At 30.5% G+C, this 20,831-nt stretch overlaps 1 protein-coding gene across 2 annotated transcripts in view; it reads right to left on the reverse strand.

Annotated features, from left to right (window-relative positions):
* The window catches only part of LOC106460820 (calcium and integrin-binding family member 2-like), a 39,826-nt gene extending 19,823 nt beyond the window's left edge, over window positions 1–20,003 (reverse strand). The window contains exons 1-4 of one of the 2 annotated variants that reach the window (XM_013920565.2): window positions 19,630–20,003; window positions 12,660–12,717; window positions 6,564–6,598; window positions 2,363–2,462 (exon numbers count right to left, since the gene is read on the reverse strand). In XM_013920565.2, the coding sequence (XP_013776019.1) occupies window positions 2,363–2,462; window positions 6,564–6,598; window positions 12,660–12,710 (186 nt within the window). In that variant the 5' untranslated portion in view covers window positions 12,711–12,717; window positions 19,630–20,003. Of the gene's footprint in view, window positions 1–2,362; window positions 2,463–6,563; window positions 6,599–12,659; window positions 12,745–19,629 lie in introns of both variants that reach the window. The other variant, XM_022387617.1, reaches the window with a different exon arrangement.
* Between the last annotated feature and the right edge of the window lie 828 nt (window positions 20,004–20,831).

Here is a 20,831-nt window from a genome sequence, read left to right on the forward strand (position 1 = left end):
AAATTTGATCAATACTCCACTAACCATGGGAAAAATTATCTGGAGCACTGTATGTAAAATTTAAGATTTAAGGAAAATCTTATTTACTTACGATACATTATAACTTTTCAAAAGCACTGTGCCATGCAGTACACATGTGTAAGAATTTAAACTTAAAGGGATCATTAATAAATGAATGCCAATTTCCTGACATTTAAAATTTTAATTTTTGTTAATGAACACAAACAGCAACAGAGCTTAAAGATCAATAGCAATAGCAGTACTAAGCTTTCTAGATAGCTACTTTTTAAATTATTAAGCATAAAGAACACTACTGTTTGAAGAGAAAAATTAATAATTCATCATTATTTATTTATTTATTTTTGACAATTTCCAAAAGAAATCTTAAGAAAATTATCTGAAAGTGAATAAAATCATCCAAGTTTAATAACATGTTTAATAAAACAGTGCTAATTTTTATATCAAAATTAAATAGTTAAAACAAAATGTCTCCATCTATGATTTTGTAATTATCTACATTCAGTAAAGAGTATTAACAGAAAAAACTAGTGTGTGCATAAAATTATGAAAATGTCTGTTGGAAAATGACATTTTTAATAATTAATGCTAATGTAAAGTTCAATATAAGCTCAACTGAATACAAGTTCATTTTTAAAAAAATTACTGTGCAAAATTATTTTATTTTTTGCATATATTTATATTTTTTATTTCCCATCTTCTCTATTCTGACTTTAGCAAAGTCATGTACATCATATGTAAAGCTGAACACAAACTTCTGTTCAATGAAGTGCAAGAACACTGCATATCACATAACAAAAGTGTTGGAACTTAATAATAAAATTATTGTTCCTACACTGCAAATGAAGTAGTTCATGTTTTAAACTTTTTTTTAATGAAAAGTTCAAAGGAATATAGCTAATACAAGCTTTATAAAGCTAACAGGTTATAAAAAGTGCATATTTGTATTATTAACTAATTTACTTTCAAAACACATTAAAAACAATATGCTTTGCCATAATTTATGAGACTTTACTTTTGAAGACATAAGTTACACCACTAGGCTATATGAAGCACATTCACCTTAGTTAATATGGAAATTTGAGAAAGCTATGTAACGGAAGAGCATTACTCTCTCAAGCACATATATATACTGTAAAAATTGTAAAACTTATGCCAAAAATTTTCTTATGACTGTATAACAATTAACAGCCTCTTAGATTTACAGAATAAAGTTTGTGTTTTGTCACACCTGCACATAAAATTTTGTTGTTTTCAAAATGAAATAAGCCTTGTCAAACAAAAAGTGTTACAAAGAAGTAGATCAACTGTAGGTACTTAAAAGGCTTTTTTGATCAGTAGTTATATCTAAACACTAACTTAGCACCTGTCATCAAAAGCAATGGTGTGATTTGTGATCATCATCAAAGGTGAAGATAGCTACTTATTATAAACTCTCCAAACACTCAATTATTAGCACTTGTTATATAATAGTAGTGACAAAAGCAATGTTTTACACTTTATGAATTCTGATCATCACCTAAAGGTAAGAAAAAGTTACTTATTGCAAACCATATTCACATCCATGTCTTTCGGGTGTTTCACAACTGGACATCATTAACAAGTTTTAAAGCAAATGCAACTATATATCAGTGTGTCTTCAGCTTGCACATAATCAGCTGTACATCAAAGCCCATATTTACTGCCCCACATCCTTTTTGCACATACTAAAGAAACTAATAACATCATTTAATGTTCTGGAAAGTTAGTAATATCATCAGAGGTTCTGGATACATCCACAAACAGCATAAATATATAACAAAATCAAAGAAAGAAAATCCACACACCTAACCAGAAGTTTTTGATACATCTACATAAAAAAAAGAATCAATGTATTAACAAAGTTAAGAAGCAAGAACAAATTAAATTAGCCAATGTTCTGGAAATTTAAAGAGAAAGTTTCAATAGTTTAATAATAACTAAGGCTGGAATGCAAATGACTATATCTGGAATTATGGAAAGCCCACAAACAGCACTATTATACAGAAATTAGTGTTTATGATCCAGAAAAAAATCACAAACAATGTCAATAGTTATGCAGCATTATGACATGAGATCCAATAAAAACAGCTCTGATTTTTACAGGTTTTTAACATTCATAGCTTAATAATTACCAATGCATAGTTTTGGGTATGTAAAAAAACAGCAACAATGACTAGAGGAATTAAGCTGTGATAAACAGTGAGGTTCTGAAAAGTTATTGAGCACCATCAATCTTTAAATATTGATATAATGTAAAAATGAATAATCTCAGTGTTCCAGAAATTTTTCAGTGAAATCATGATATCTGCTCCAATAATCTCACCTGGAGTTCTGGAAGTGTCAAGACTGTAGCCATTGGTAATCTAACATTTCTGTTCTTGGATACAGCTTCAGGTGCCAACATTTCAAAGCGTTTATAGCAACTAAGAAACAAAATATTTTTCAGAATTGTTAATATAACATTAACTAACACACAGCTTTGTAGCATAAAAAAATATTAAAATTTACTATTAACCATCATACTAACCTTACATTCAGCCTTTATACAGCCATATATCTTCAAGTGCACCATCTTGGACACACACCCTTTCTAGAACCATATCAACACCCAAATACATAATTATATTAAAACATGTCTTACCCACATAGCCAAATGAAAGCATATCACACAACAAATCCAAATTGTATACACACAGATTAAACTGAAACTGTTTTAAATACATGCTACTATATTAGAAAACAGATTGCCCCAAAATCCATTGTAAAACATATCTCCCCTAAACAACCATATGAAAATAAACCTTAGCTACATGATCATTTCAAAATGCATTGCAATTATATAGCCATATGAAAATATACCCCTTCACATAGTCTTATTTCACCGAAAAAACTACATAAATTACAATCACAACTACAGTCATATATGAAAAAGAAAAAAGATTCCACTCATATAACTTTATTAACAAATATCCTTGCTTAACCCTAAAACCTACTAAATACATTTCAAATGTTTTTTATCATGAAAACATATCTTGCCTGTTATTTTCTCTACTCTAACTACATGGAGTCTGTCAATTTGACCGACCTCGTAACCTCCATAAAAAAATAGGAAATAAATATAAATTATGCTTTTTTTGTTCTAGAATGAGTACAAATTATAACATGAAAACACAAATGTTTAGTCTAAATAGCTTAAATCTCATAACGTTATATTTATATACATTATTATTTTTATTACATTGACCTTCCAATCATGCCTGGCTAACAATACAAAAGTTACAACGATGCAGTGAACATGTACTCATATTAACGTATCCAATAATATAAAAGTGACCTGTCTTGGCTGTGTTTTAGTATACTAGTATTTTGTAAAATACAGTCACATTTCAATTATTATACATTACATATGTATATAGATTATTGATATTTAGAAATAAGTTCTTCAACTTATTTTTAACACATAGAACAGTAAATAAAGAAGTAAAGCAAACAATTATCTCTTCTAGTTACGACCTTTGTACTCGTTTGCTGCTTGACATAGTTTATTAAGCCTTTGGAAATTTTGCATGTGGAGGATATGAAATGAAATAATTTTTTTAGGTTTTATATATACAGTTGAATACCAAAAAATCATAAATTACTATATCAATGCCACAGAATTCCACTATAATTTATCAAGCTTAGTAACTAAACTGTATTTCAGTCTTAACAAGTATGAAATTTTGAGCAGACTAAAGACACAATCTACCTCCTTGAAATCTTTGTTTGAAAGAAAGATTGTGTCCATACATGTTAAAATGGCTGAGAAAGCCACTAAGGGGACATTCTGAGTTTCCAATTGGTTATTCATGTCATATATAGAAGTGTATATAAGGGACCGTTTCCAAAAATGGAAAGAGGTGAGTGGGAGGTCATTATTTTATATTCTAGCTTGTTAATATCGGTAACTTGAGTTCCTAATTCATACAAAACTGTAGACTTTGTATTTGGACATCACAAACATCTAATTTGAACCAGTGCTTCATTCAACATACCACGTGACAAATAAAAATTGATGTTTAACTACTTTTAAATTAAGAAATTGAATAATTATAATACCATAATTTGAATTATAATCTACAGTTTGATACCAAACTTATTGACATAAATCCATAAAATAGTAGTTCAATAAAATTTTGAATGCAAGTCAACAAACACAATGACATGGCCTTTGACCCATGACAATAGGGTTAAGTGAAAGTATAACATTCTGAGCTATACCCAGGACATCAAAGCATAATACAGCAATTCAAAAACATTCCACTTACAGAGCCATATCAAAATATATTCCTTCCATGAAGTGATATCAAAACATATTCCATTTTAAAACATCCATATAAAAATTCTTTCAGTAATGTCATATCATAAGCTTATTCCACCCACCCAGTCATATCATCATACAATCTTCCATCAACTCTTATAAAAACACACTTCCCACAAACCATACCAACACATTCACATAAAAAACAAATCCATTCACACATTCATATCACAAAACATCCTTCAAAATTGTGATATCAAAAAATAAAAACATATTCCATTCAGCAAATCATATCACAATACATCCTACTAACAAGTATATAAACACATTCTCCACAAACCATGCTGTAACAAACCTTACCACACAGTCACATAAAAATTACATTAAAACTATCATAGAATCATATCAAAATATATCACAACTACTAAGAAATACCCAACACATCTCATCTGCACAGTAATAAAAAAAAATCTCACCCACACAGCCACATAACACATTATACCTACACATACAAAGCCATATCAAAACACAATTCTATCCAAAACCCTATAAAAAAAAATATATTCCAGCTTTAGCAATGCACCTACAACCTGTATAACATCAAGACACATCCAAACTTTAAATAATTTAAAATACATGCGAGACCCCAATACTTAGCAATTTTAAAACACATTTTACCCACTCATGCATATCATAATACATCCCACTAATATTTCAATATTAAAACAATCCCATCCACACAGCTATAGCAAAATGGCATCCAATTAATGTAATCATACAAAAACTTTCCACTAGCACAGATGGAGAAAAAGTTCATCCCACTAGCACACCTATAGGTCACATGACCAGGTAAAGTGCCTTTAAACTTTTCTTTCAAAAATTCAACTTTGCTTTTTGTTTTCTGTAATGAGAAATTTGAGTCATCTTTATATTTTTCAGCTCAGTCAGTCACCAACCATGTTAAAGGCAACAAACAGTATCATCACACTTGGTTTATAAACCTCAGACCTAAACCAGTAAAGTCATGGAAACATTATATGCTTATCCATATTATTCCAACTTGGAATGCATAATATAGGCATAAGCTAATCAGCATGCTCAGTTCAATCTCTCCAACGTGAGTATGTCAATACCAATCACACTCATCAGAAGTAATTGAAAGATTGTGTTAAAATAAAGATGAAAAATTAGCTGTTTAGTGTATTGGTAAACATAATTGGATTAATTATTATTACTATCAGTGTATTATGGAAGGGTGTTAATGATGATTGGGAAAAGTATCACATGTCATTTCCATCATTCGTATTGCTGTATTTTTTATCAAGAGACATAATCATTAATCAAGCAATGTATGTAACATAAAATGTTATCATTTTAAATAGACTTTAAAAACTAACTTAGATATAATTGTATTTTAAGCATGCAATCAAATCAGACTTACATACTGCTGCCTACAATAGTATTCTTCATTTGATTAGAATGTTTCTAGCAAAATGGTTAGGTGTAAAATCTATTAATAACTATTAATAATCAACTATAGTTTCAAGTAGCACAAGCAGATGAGAATGGTGACAAAGTTCCTCTGGACAGGATGCCAGTCCAGGTATGAGTGGGGTAAAGTGTATTGTTCAAGGACACAACAGCATTATGTGGTCCAGTCTCAAACTTGCAACCATCCAACTTTGAGTCCAAAGCATGAAGCCATGATGTCCCACATGCAGAAAACCATATCAAAAAACATCTTATGCACAAAATCATACTGTTTTTCATTCAAAAAAGCCATACTGAAATGCATCCCATCAATACATCCTAGCCTTGAGCAACAATGTACATCTCACTTTTGATACAAAGACAAATTAAACTCTTACTTTACTATCATATCAAAACACATCCAAACCAAACTGACATGTCAAAGCATGCCATCTATACAATCGTATAAAAACAAGTGACCCATGCATATATATCAAAACAAACCTTACTCATAAAGACATAAACAACCCACCATAGATATATATCAAAGCAGACCCTACCCACAGAGAAATTAAAATATACTCCATCTACATACCAAGGTCAAAGGCTTTCAACTAATTTCATTGTGTCAAAAAATATTGCTCCAATACTATAATCTTTAAGTATTTCAAATGTGTTTAAAAAGTTACTACAACTTATTGTAATAGTATTGCTTGATTATGTTATCTAATGTATGGTAAAAAATGTAACTTACTGCAAAATTTCCTTCTTCAAGAAAAATGTCAGTTCCTATATAACAAAAATAAAAATATCAGCTTTCACTAAACAAATACAATAAAATGTTCAACATTTCTTAACACATGTAAAAAAAGGAAAGTATATTCATGTAGGTAACAGTGTCATGTCTAACAACCAAAAGAAATTCAGGATCTTCATGGCAAACACACAGATATTTTTTGTATTAACTACCTGTACATGAGAAACAAAACAATATAATGTCAGCTTATATGTAACAAATACTAGAAACGTGTTGTATCTAACTTTAAATATGTCAGCTCCTGTATAACAAAACAAAAACATCAGTTCTTTTACAGCAAATACAAGTGTCTGTATGTGTTTTCATTTTACTGGTAACGGATTCACTCAGTTTATCAAGTAATCAAATAAATAGATATACAAAAGAAAAAAAACTACACTGATAAAATGTTAAAGTTCAATGGTTAAGTTACTAACTGACAAAAATAAAAATGATAAAAAATAAACAATTTACTTTTAGCAAGGTGTCAAAGATAAAGTTTGATGATCGGATTAAAAGGGGGCATAAGAAATTATTTACAGGAGAAATGGGCCTTTTAGTGAGAAGAGCCACATATGTGCAGTGATTCACGTGCACAAATGATGGTTAAAGTAATGCTTTCTGACAGTGAAATAGCAAAACACTTACAAGTAGTTGTACTATACTAGCAGAGTTATTGGCTTTATCAAAATATCAATGAAAGCTTATGCAGATGTCTTGATGCTTCCTATTATCATTGGATTTCTTAGTATGGCATCCATGTTTCTAGCATCAGGCTTTACACCACATGAAGTTTGTGTATGTTCTCCCTCCTTCTGTGGTTTTGTATTCAATAACCTCCAATTTCCCATAACTTTGGAATGTTTCCAATTCAATTTTATTGCCTTTACGTGCCACCTTCTATATTTGGTTTACAAACTACCACAATGAATTAAAGATCTATTACTATGCTGCTCAACACATTTTCATTGATAACACGTTTCTGCTTTCCTCGGGAATATTTGAAATTGTAATATGATGTGTGACTGAATATGGCTTTTCATGCATGCAAAAAACAGTATGTGTAATTAGATTTGTGCATATGCCTAGGAAATGAGAACACATTAAAGATAAGGCAAACTTATGGTAAAAGCAGGTTTTCACAACCTAAACCTGAAAAATATTTCAATAGAATTTAAGCAGTTACCACAAAGATATATTATGTAATGAAAGATGGGTGAAGAACAGAAATATATATGTAAAAAGCCAAGTACATGTAAAAAAAAACATCACCAATATTTTTATTTTCTGCAAGTATGAAGTTTAAGCCAACATAAACCTACATATGACAAATGAATGTCTGGAATAATAACACCCAATCAAATGGAAGCAGCTGCTAGATACCATAAGCACAGGGTATAAATTAAAACAAACAGGTTGGAGACTATCATCAACTGAAACTTTAAATCAAGGGCGATTAGACAAACTCTGAAGCTTCAGAGTGAAGATGAGGAGAAGAGAGAGAGGCAACTATCAATGAAAGAAAAAAAAGAACTGAAAAGGGGTAAAATAAAGAAAAAAGTCAAATGATATTGAGGGAAACAAACCCTGGAATAAAACCAACTAGTGTTGTGAAAACTTACATATATATATATATATATATCTGAAGCAAACAAGAGCTTTTCATGGACTAATAACCAAGAATTAAATAGCTTTTCTTTACTAAATCTTCAGTATTAATCTAGTAGTGTCATACATAGCACTGGAATCTCAGTATTGTACAAGTGGAATATAAGGTTGATGCCTGAGATTTGATTTAGAAAGCTACCTCTAATTCTATGATTTCAACAAAAAATATCTTATCAACAAAAAAATCTAATGTTAAGTTTGTTTGTTGGTTTTTACTTTGGCAAAGAAGATTGCCCTGTACCCTGCTCATTTATTAAGTGTCTAAGTGGAAGAATCTCATCATAATAGATTTGCAGTGGTGTTATCCTGATTTACCCTATGGCTACCAGCAAAAACATTTAGTAGGTAAAGTTGCTTTCATCATATTTCATTCCAAAATAAAACTGGTGGATGAAATTGTTTGAAATTTGACAAGAACTTTTGTAAAAGATGTGGTTTCAGAAAAATGAAATATTTTATTTTGATTTCTTCAACTATTTCTAATAAAATTTCGTTATTTAATATAGTTATTTGCACTTGGACTCTGAATAGCTCACCTGAAAGGTGATTTTCACGTTAAGTATAAAAATACTTTTTTTTAATCTTAAAGTTTTTACATTTCACTTGCATAATTTCTGGAGCCTCCTAAATGAATACCAAAAGTTTTTTAAGGTACACGTTTATATTTTATTTTCCGTGTTCCCTACCATATCAGTAACTCTAACTATTATCATCACCATATAGTGCAATGACTGTTTAAAATTAAGAACTTTAAATACATACATACCTTTTACCTCTTTGTTGAATAATCTTAAAATAGCTTCTCTGGGTCATATGTGAAATTTCAAGCATTTACCTTGTTACAAATTTTTTATTTTTAATGTTAATTTTCCTCTCCAATTGTTTATCTTTTATTATTTGTCGTTACACTTCAATGGGTGTCCCGGGGATGATATAATGTTATCATCAGCAGAGACAGTTTAACCTCCAGCAAAATATAGCTTGCATTCACCATTTTAGGAAAAACTTTTTGATTCAGGCAAGGCATAAAATAATATTAAAAAATCATTAAACCTTTCAAATATGAGCTTTAAAACACAAATGATTCATAATTACCTAAAACATAAAAGTAAGACATAAATACAAATTAAGTGGCTTTCAAACTAACGTGTATAAGGCAAGAACATTCCTAAGCACCATGGACACTGACCTCAACAATGGACTTAGCGGCAGTTCACTTTTCTTTTCACTTATGTTTCCTGGTAAGCTTGAGATTAGACCGAGAAATCTGCTCTTTCTCTTGGTTAAAAGCATGCAATAAAAGTCAAGAAAAGACTGTTGCTTAGCAACAGATTACTTTGGAATGTGAGCATGTCATCTATTAGAGGGGAGAAAGAAATCTCCTTCTTAGAATGTTAGTCCATTTTAATGTGAAATTTAAGTTTAGAACTCGATCTTGCACAGCTCGTCTAGACTGCTGTAGATGTACTAAGACTAAGTTGAATAGAAACAGAAGAAACCAAAGCTCAGATATTTTAACTCAACACACGTCACATGACAACAAAACTGCAGATTTAATCGTTTGTTTCAGAGGTTTCTTTCAAAATAAAGGGATAATAACTTGGATAATATAAAACTTTGAATGTAACTCGGTAACACTTTTTGTGACATGCATACAAAGGAATTTAAAGTGTGTACAGGAAGTCAAAGGGTTAATACACTCACAACAGATTTTTTAATTTTTTTTTGCTGTGGATTTAATTTTCTAATTTCAAGGACTGTGATTTGTGTAAACTGAATTTATAGTCATGTAACATATATAAACAGGTTAAAAAGCATACTGCTTAGCAGTACAGCCAGAAAAAAAGTATAAGCAAACAAAACTAACTGAGACAGCTGATTGCTATGGTTAGGGTTTCCAGTCTAAGCAGTAAATAGCATTGGATCTTTGTGTGTACCAGTATGACAATGTTAATTAGTAAGTTGATAGAGAATCTAGAACTATTTTACTTGTTTATTTATTTGTCAGTGTACGTGTCTTAAAATGAGTAAGCTGGCAACAATGATGGCATTCTTCCAGATAATAAGAAAACAGAAATTAAAATTGCCAGATATATTCAATAACTGGTCTCTTATCAAAAACTAAAGATTATTCATTTATATTAGTCAACTGCTCACTGGGGGAAAGGAAATATACTTCATAAAGTAAAGTTTTGAAAAAAATATACAACTCATTTACAGTTTTTTCATGTTTTTAATGTTACATAGATTCTCTTACAAGTTCTACTAAATTTGATATTGTTCACAAGTAGCAATACATATACACGAAGTATTTCAAGAAATTAGAATTATAATAATTAAAAAATGAGTATTTCAACAATTAAAATGAATGCTACCATAGAAAATTTACAAATAATTAGTATGCAAGATTTATTTATTATTGTTGGAACTAAGTTGTGGCTCAAGAGAACCCAGTCCACACTATGAACTACTAGACTACAAATTAGAAATACTAAGTGCTGTATATGGTGGTGGAGTATCAGGAAATTTGTTTATATAATCACATATTTACAATATAAGATAAGGTATAACTTATCATAACATTTATAGGAATGCAACAGCATTTTGACTGAAACCTTAGACTGTAAACAAAATGAAAAAATTACACGTGTGATTTATTTTAAAGAAAGCTTATATGTACATGTATATGCATTCTAAAATAAATTAAAGAGCTACTTTTAAACAATCTCCCAAATAAAACAAAATTTTTTACATGAGTACAGTCCAGAACCACTTACCGGTCAACACGATATAGCAATCAACCCTTAATTACAGCCATTTTGGCTTGGTCATATTGCAGTCAATTTGGCTTGTGATCACCTGTTTCCTAGTCCCAAGTGGTCTCTCTGAACTCAGTATTGCAGCCACCCATGCCAGCTCTCACCTGCTGCTGTTCAATTGAGACCTGTCAATCAAAGTGAGGCCACTACCATATATTGAATGCTAGTGGCCACGTCTTGTAGGTGACCACTGATGTTCCCTATTAATGGCATGCTAATCCTACCTGATGTTTCACTGTACTGATGATCACACATACACGATTAATCAAACAGTATGTTTTCACACTCCTTTAAACTTTGACTTTTACAATAAATATAGCTCTGCTTTCTCAGCCAAATCAATTGTTTCTGTTCTATTGGTGGAAATGGGAGAAAGTTGTTGTTTCATGATTTGAGTATCATTACCGCCAGGTGTCACCACATGTGCACATAAACAACAGTGCCATGCCTTGGCCTCTGATACTGTCCTTCCTATTAGAGTTACTGACTTGATTATGTATTCGCAGTCACAAAGCTGCTTGTTCTAGGTAGGGGTGATTACAAGTTCACCAAAAGCACATTGAGAACCATAAGTGTTATTTACGAAAGTTAGGACTTTGAAGAGGGTGTTTCAAGGTCATATTACATTGCATACCTAAAATCACTTTGTTGGTTATCTAGCACTCCTTTTATTTCTCTTCTTTCTTCCCCATTTCCCACAATAAGATGATTTGAATACAATACATTTTCATGTGAAAGTTACTGCAAGAATCAATTAACACTAACCAGATATTATTGCACTACTGTAGTTTATAAGGATAGGCTTGATGTGATGGCTGAGAATGAAAGAAAGCATACTGAACAACTACTACAACAGTTTTTGAAATCCCTGATGTAAAGTCCAAATAAAACATTTAAGATTATCAATGTATACATCTGGGTAAATTTTACTCCCCTAGGGCAGTGGCTCCCAAACTATTTTAGTCTGAACCTTGATGTGAATAAAAAAGTCTAAGCCCCCCCCAAAAAAACCTATAATTTTAGCATTGTGATTGAAAAACAGTGCCGTAGTAAAAGCAATAACATCTTCTTTTGACATACTCTATCATTTAATTAATTAAATGTAGTTTTTTATCAACTTATTGTTTATTCAGAATTAAAATTAATTCAGGATCTTTGTTTTTGGCCCACTTTTTGGCAGCCCCCCAGAAAAGCGTTCATGGCCCCCAGGGGTGCCACAGCTCCCACTTTGGGAATCACTGCCTTAGGACTCATAGTTTTTAAGATACAACATTTTATAAATAAAGTTTTCTCTATCATTACCCTTTATTTTCCATAATTAAACTACAGAAGAGTAAACAAGTCAGTTTAGAAGAAAACTTGTGAATTAGTAGGGAATTATAAAATACATTTTCCCAAGATACTCTTGTCTTAATTATACTTCCTTTTCATTTAAAAAGAATCACGGAATTTTAAATTTTCTATCAGTCTACTTAAGATGGGAGAAAAAAGTGAAAATCTGTTATTTTTCTTCTTAATTACAAATAACACACAAAGAAAATATTAAAAATTTACAGAAGCTACAAACCTGATAATCTTCAAGTTCTTCTTCAGTAAACACACTTTCCTGCTGTCCCATGATGATGCTAGTGGGAAACAAGACACATGAGTAACTGAAGATAAAAGAAAAAAAAATCTAGATCATGAAACACAAGCTTTAAACACACATTTATTGATAAGAAATATAAAGAACTATAAAGAAAATTGCCCTATCATACAACAGGTAGTTTGGCCAACATAATCAAAATCTAAAGTAAAATCCAGGTAATACATTTTAAGTATTATTGGGATATATTTTTATGTTCTAGGTGATAGTCATCTGCATGTATAGGTTATTCCTACATTACATACTCACTTGCAAAGCAAAACCTAAAAATCTCAACAACAACAAAAAAACCAAAACAAGAAAAAACATTGTAAATTTGCTTTACATAAAACTTGTATTTTGGGCAATATTTTGTCATATAGGGTAATAAAGAATTCCTTTATAGAATCTGAAGCATATCACCTTTTACATAGCATTCATAGACTTCACATTTCTTTAACCAAACACATTTATTAAAGGATATCAAGTCTTATATATGGTCTATGATGTCAGTTCTTACTGAAATGTAATGATGCTCCTATATGAGAAAAAAAAAGTTACCAGTTAAGAAGTGATAGTTAAAATTTTGCCAATATAATGTCAGCCTCAATTTCAATTTGTTACATTTTCACAAATCTGCAACTACTCCTAATTCTCAGCTTGACTTACTGTCACAAAGTTATCATTAAAGCTAGTTATGTTACACTTGGCTAAATCATGTCATGAAGTACATATTGAAGTCTCATATTTTCAAAGAACATATGAGTAGACAGCCATCTAGTGGATGAGTCCACACATTCCTTGGTGTAACAATGACATCCATTTGTAGATGACAAACAATTTTTATTTTTAGGTATGTCATTAAAATAAAATAAAAAAGTTATTCTCACAACAGACTTGATTATGCATATAATTTCTATCTTTGAATAGGATTATGCTCAAATTTTAATTAATATATAAATAAAAAAGTTATACAAGGAGAACAGTACAATGTTATGGCAAAGAACTAACCAGTTTTCTGTAGTTGAACAGTTTTTTTTTCACCAGCCTAATGTCCAGAAAATACTTGAAGGCCCAGAATTTTTATTTATAATTTCCATTTACAGCTATATATATATATAAAAGTTTCTTATGTAAAAACTTCAGGGAAAATATTTTGTACTTTCCTAAAACTTAAGACACATAAGGAGTAAGTATGTTTAAATGTATTTAAAAACTGTTTTATCAATGGAGCTCAGAAAAAATACTGTAAAAAATTAGTCACCCAGCAATTTAAAATTCTATATGACAGCCAAACATGAAAAAAATGTTAAATTTTATAATACACATTTTGGCTTTGCAATCTCCAATCTCATCTTTTAGATGGAGGTTGTGCATGTATGGAAAAGCCTTTAGCAGCAATATTTATAATTGAAAAGTTTTTAAAGAATTTTGAATTGGGATCCAGCATTCCCAAGCTTCAGAATTTCTTTGCAATGGTTGATAAATATTCAATAGTCTTGCTATAACCTTCTTTGTTTTAAGGATATCACAATACCAGTTGCCATAGTTTTAGTAATTACTTGTTCTTCAAAGAGTGTGTGTGAATCTTATCTGAAAATCATTTGTAATCTTGATTATTATTACATTACAAAATAAAAAACAGTAGACAAAATTTTTATAAACATTTTTTTAGGTATCAAATAAAGTAGGAAAAATAATGTGGCTCCACTGTTCTGTTTTGGAAACACTATTTTTATACAAAAATAACAAATAAGCAATGTGAAAGAAGGTCATGTGGCCAATCACGATTTTGCATTATTCACTACAACAGCCAACTAAAGCATATAAACTAAATCAAATGAAGTTCTACATATCCATATACTAAAGCAATAAAATTTTAACAAAATAATTCAAACTAAAAGCATACACCGTACCAGTAGGATAAACCATTCCACAACTTTATATCCCTAACCAAAATAACTAAGAACAAGTCTGCATCTCTCTCAGGTTTAATTAATTGTTAGTTGTACTATCACACCTTTTACTTGAAACTTGTTCAACATTCAGTAACTATCATATTCCAACCCATTAAATTTATCACAACTGGTAACACTAACCAAAGGTTAGTCATTCAGAGATTTTCTTGTAATACCATATCTTAAAACCCACAAATAAATCTTTCAAAGTTCCAACACCTGCCAACATAACCTACTAAAACAGTTTTTGTTAATTTGTTGCTTTAACATTCTTCGATAATCATCACATTTCTGGTTGTTTAACAATTAATAAAACAGACAAGTACATCAACTGCTGAACTTTATCTTGGGTTGCTTCATCTCAAAATATTCCAAGTTATATGTGAATAAATACATTTAACCAAATGGTTTCTTTTCAATCATACTTTTATTTCTCCTTTTTAGCTTTCCATTCTTTTGAATAGAATCATTTGATTCTATTATCAAAAGTTATTTAAAAGATGGATATTTAAGAAATGAAACATTAAAAGTCACTGAAACTTCTTGTTAAAGCTTTTTTTTTTTGGTTGATGTCACTACAACTGATTTAACATGCATACATACATTATATATGCAGACACACACACACACATACATTACATTATGGTTGTATTTAAATAGTTAATTAACAAATTGGATACATGTGGATTCTGTGGTAAAGTTCTGGGAGAACATAAATAGTGTGGACCATAAGGATAGGATTTTAGGACCCTAATTGTTTACAAGTTACATTATGTCAGTGATTTAGATACATATAGTTTCTTAAGCATTATTATCTTATATTTGTAGACAATACTAAGATTCTATTAAGGGCTGGAACAATTTAGAACAAGTCTTTTATTCAGAAGAATCTGAACAGTATTAATTACAGGAGAATAACCTACAAAACAAGTTTCAGTACCAACAAATATAAAAAGATATACCTGAGGTATAGATATTTAGAAAGGAACAACTGAAATTATAACAACATGATAAGTGTCCTTGTGTTACTTTAAAAGAGTATACTGCTAGGGCCTTATCATTAATAGAAGAAAACTGTATGAATTCATTTGAAATACTGGAAACAAGTATACTAATATGGCTTAAAAACTTTAACTATGAATAGCTTAAAAAAATTTACTTGTGTTCTTTGAACCTGGAGCTTTAAAGAACTACACATACAGTGATGCAATTACTTAAATTTTATACCATTATAAGTTAAGTAATCTATTTAGCTAGAAGTGGTCTTGTGAAATCAGGACAGTGCTTGAAGTTTTATTACTGTAATTCAGATAATTCTTTAAAATGAGGAAAGTTAAGAACATTCAAAACTTTTTCATCCAAGTCAAGCTCACAAAGATAGTGTATTTTTATATCGGAAAATGAAATTCAAATATGCTATTGACTCTGTCTCACTTTGTATTAAGACCCAATGCATTACTATTTAGTATTAACTGTGAAGTTGTTTGACAAATTCTTGGAATCCTTTAAAATTACATATACAACTACACATTTTATTTTGAGTTTACATTTCAGAAAAAAAAAATTACTGTTTTCTATCAAACCCATAAATAATAAAGGAATGTGTAAACACATTTCATACCATACAATAGAGGATTTTAATATAATGGGAATAACTGAAACATGTTGAAATGTAGATGATTTAGAAGACAGAAATTTCTTTGAAATACAAGGTTATAGATTACTTAATAGGGATAGAGTACTAAAGAGCTATGGCTTTATATGTAAAAGGTTAGTTATATCCTATTGAAGTTGAGGATATCAAAGATAATAGCAAGAGGATTGAATCCATTTGGGTTTTTATTAACAGATAAAAAGAGAAAAGGCTTTTAGTGGGAATTTGTTACAGACCACCAGATGATACTGATGACATTATTCAGAATCTTTACAATAAGATTAAGATTTCAGATGTAATGAGGACATAATTATAGACAATTTTAATTTCAAACATAGAGATTGGAAAATACTAGAATCAAACCATGAGGAAGAAAGGTTTTTGGGAGCTGTTCAAAATGATTTTCTTCACCAATCGGTCAAGGAACCCATTAAAAACAATGCTATTTTAGATTTATTAACTTCTAATATAGAAATTGTTAGGAGGGCAGAAATTTGGGAACATCTGAGTCAAAGTTATCATTGCTCTATTAGGTTTGATGTTTTGCTACATATGAAGATTAGAAATAATGATATTTTGGTTACAAGTTTCAAAAAAACTAATTTTGAAGGAATGTGACAGGAATTATTTGTTGTGAATTAGGCAGCTGAGTTATTTGGAGACATTGATCAAATGTGAAAAATTTTTAAGGATAAATTTTTAATATTCAAGATAAACATTTACTATGGGTGGCTGCAAGAAAAAAACAGGTTGACTTACAAAGGGTATAAAAGATAACATTAAAGAAAAGCATCACAAGATTAAAAAATTTAAATTGACTGGTATGACAGGAAATTTAGAATATTATAGAAGATCAAGAAAGTTGGTCAAACAAGACATTATGACATAAAAAGGATGTATGAAAATGGGTTGGCTGAAAATGTAAAAATTAAGAACAGTGCAGATAAAAGAAGGCTTTTATCTGATGATTATGAGATGGCTGGGTTATCAAATTCAGCTTCTTCTTCAATTTTTACAAATAAAGACTTAAGAAGTATTCCTCATCTTGAACAGATAATAGATGGAAACAAAGTTGGACAATATGATTGCATTAATAATGAGCTTGTTAAGAAATTATTGGGAAGTTTAAAAAATGATAAGGCTTCTGGACCAGATCATATTTCCTCGAGCATTTTAAAGCTAATAAAAATTATCCCAGTAATTATAGGCCTATTAGTCTTAAATCAGTGGTGGGAAATGTTTTGGAAAATCTGATAAAAGATACTTTGCAAAGTCATTGAACAAAGTTTAGAATATTATTGGATAGTCAACATGTTTCACTAAGGGAAAATCTTGCCTTATAAATCTTTTAACATTCTTTGAAAAGGTTACTGCTTATGTAGTTGAGGGTAAGGGTGTAGATTTGGTATATCTGGACTTTCAGAAAGCCTTTGAAAAGGTGCCAAGTGGAGTGGCTAAATGTATCAAAGAGAACTCATTTAGAGTACTGTGTACAGTTTTGGGCTTCCTTCCTCAAGAAGGACATTGATTGTTGGAGAAGAATTAGAGAAGAACCACTAGGATGATACATGGAATGGTGAGATTTTTCTATGAGAAGAGACCAAAATCTCTAAACTTGTTTCCTCTGAAGTGTCAGAGGGGATTTGATTCAGGTGTTTAAGGTTATTGATAATATAGACCCATCAAATGTTTTTGTGTTTAGCAATGAAAACAATAGGACAAGGGGTCATAAATTCAAATTTTGGCAGCACAGGAGTCGTCTGCAATTTAGACAGTATTACTTTTCAAACAGGGTGGTTGGTTATTGGAATGAGCTGTCTTCAAGGGTGGTGGAGGCAGTATATTTAACTGAGTTCAAGAAAAGGTTGGATGAATACACAAGTAGTTGGGAGCTGAAAGAAACATCCTTGATGGGCTAATAAGCTCCTTTTTGTCCCTTTAAAATTTCATGAAATGTATGAAAAAGATTTAGATCATTTAGTGAGTTGGGAAAATAAATGGCTGATGAGTTTTAATTATAATATATGGAAGATAATGCATATGGGTTATCATAATTCAAATTATAAGTATAATTTGGATGGGAATAACCTTAACAGTGTCATGAAAGAAAGGGATCTTGGTGTTATGGTTGATCAGTCTCTTACACCATCCAAGCAGTGTGCTGTTGTTAGTGGTAGGGCAAATAGGATTTTAGGTTGTATCTAAAAAAATACAAGTCTAAAGAGGTTATAATTTAATTGTATAGGTCACTGATTAGACCACATTTGGAATAGTGTTCAGTCTTGGGCTCCTTACCTTAGGAAGGACATTGAATTGTTGGAAAGGGTTCAGAGTAGAATTACTAAAATGGTGCCTTGGATGGAGGGGTTGTCATATGAGAGATTAAGATCTCTGAAACTGTTTTCTCTTGAAAAAAGAAGAGTTAGAGGGGATCTGATTGAGGTACTTAAAATTGTAAAGGTAACTGATAGTGTTGATGCATCATCGTTTTTATACCTAACAGTGAGAATAGTAGGACTAGGGGACACAAATATAAATTTTGGCAAGGTAGGAGTTATCTTTAGCTAAGACAGTTTTAGTTTTATAACAAGGTGGTTGGCCTTTGGAATGGGTTGCCTTCAGATACTGTGGAGGCAGTAAATTTAAGTGAGTTTAAGAGAAAGCTTGATAAGTATATGAATGATAAGGGCTGGCTTTAAGATTTCTGATTTTATTTTATGTATTTTTCAAATTTATTTATTTGATAGTTTTAGTTTAGTTTAAAGGATGGGACAGCCAAGATGGATCAATAGGTCCCTTGTTGTCCCTGAACATCATGTTAATTAGTAATACTAATAGTATTAGTATAGAGTTTGAATTTTAATACAAACTGCACAGTACTAGTGTACTATCGCTATAAGTATCAGTGCTGTACCAATCACTAAAAATCAAGCTCCAAGTCCAAAGAGAAAAAAAAAAGGAAGAAAGGTCCACCTTTTGAAGGTTATACTTATACGGTTGTTATCATTTTGTATCAAGACTTATTGAACTACGTGTTTTTCTGACATCATGACAAAAAAAAAGTAAACCTGTCAGTTGTCTTGTGTAAGATTGCAAATTTATTAAACAGTGCTACTACTAGTATTGTCAACAAACTGAATAATGTATTAGTTATTCAATAACTTCATGAATTCGTCCTACTCCTACATTTCTGTAAATTAGAGTAGTAGTAGAAGTAGAACAATGTAGTTAACTTACAGTTACACTAAAAGTAAACACTAAAACGTGTAAACAAAAGTAAAAAGTATACACATATCTTTACCTTATTCTCCAATTTAAGCTCTGATATTCTTTTCTTAGATTTTTCTTTTATACGCGAGCATTCCTAATTATGGTTTTCTTTTCGTTTTTTCGGACGTCTAATACAGGACACGTTATTCTTCAATTAACATACCATCACAGTTTTATTACCTCTTGAAAACGAACTCCAAAAGCTCCACCTCAGATGACGCAAAATACTATTTTAGATAGTGTTATCTAATTTATGATAGTGAAGTACATAAATCATAAATGACTTATGCAAAAAAAAAGAGTAAATTGGAAAATTATTTCAGAATTTAATGTTTTAAATTTATGATTTTTATTATTGGTTATTCTTAATAAAGTTAGTAACATTTGTACTTAAGTTAGAAGGTAAAAAAAAAAAACTCGTTGTAGACTAAGAAGCTAATATTCTTTGGATATTGCCAAAACACACCCTGGACGATAACATAAGTGACATCATGTAAAGCCGCATTTTTTAACATATAACCAATAGACAACAAATTCCTATCACACATGCGCGTAAGCAAGAAAGTAGGGCGGATGCGATATTAACTCCTAAATTGCAACCATATGTGTACAAAAATATTCAAAAAGTTATTAAAACAACCGCATCTTCCATCAAAACGCACACTTTTCAGTAAAAATTGCATATATTTCCTGAGGGGGACATTTCTTTTTTATTCCAAAAAAAAAAAGCACCTCGGTTATACGTTTCTGTTTATACCACTGCTACAGTGTTATATAATTTTTATGGGAAAATAAATTTTAGACTAAAACTCTAAAAAAGCGTAAGACCGTGTTTTTGTTTTGTCGAAAACCTAGATGATATCAGGTTTCGATATATACGTTCAGAGAATTTTAAACATCATGTAACTAACATAAATTGTGCCCAATAAATTGATGTGTGGTAACGTTATGTAGTTTATTAGTGCGTGGTAGTTTATATATATATTTGCATATAATAAACATCAGTATATGATTTTTGTTTCATTACCACAACAGGAGTAACAGTAATTTGTTTTAATCATTAAGCAACATTTTACAATTAAATTCATAAGGGAGAAAACGACGTGTACTAATGATCTTATGATGACAACGGCGATGGTTTGAAAACAAACATTTTATTTATATGAGTCGAGCTATTTCAAAAACAACATTTAAACTAAATTCTGAGAGTACCTAATGTCACTCAGCAGTTAG

The sequence above is a fragment of the Limulus polyphemus genome, unplaced genomic scaffold, assembly GCF_000517525.1.
Source record: "Limulus polyphemus unplaced genomic scaffold, Limulus_polyphemus-2.1.2 Scaffold842, whole genome shotgun sequence".
Classification (NCBI taxonomy): Eukaryota; Metazoa; Arthropoda; class Merostomata; order Xiphosura; family Limulidae; genus Limulus; species Limulus polyphemus.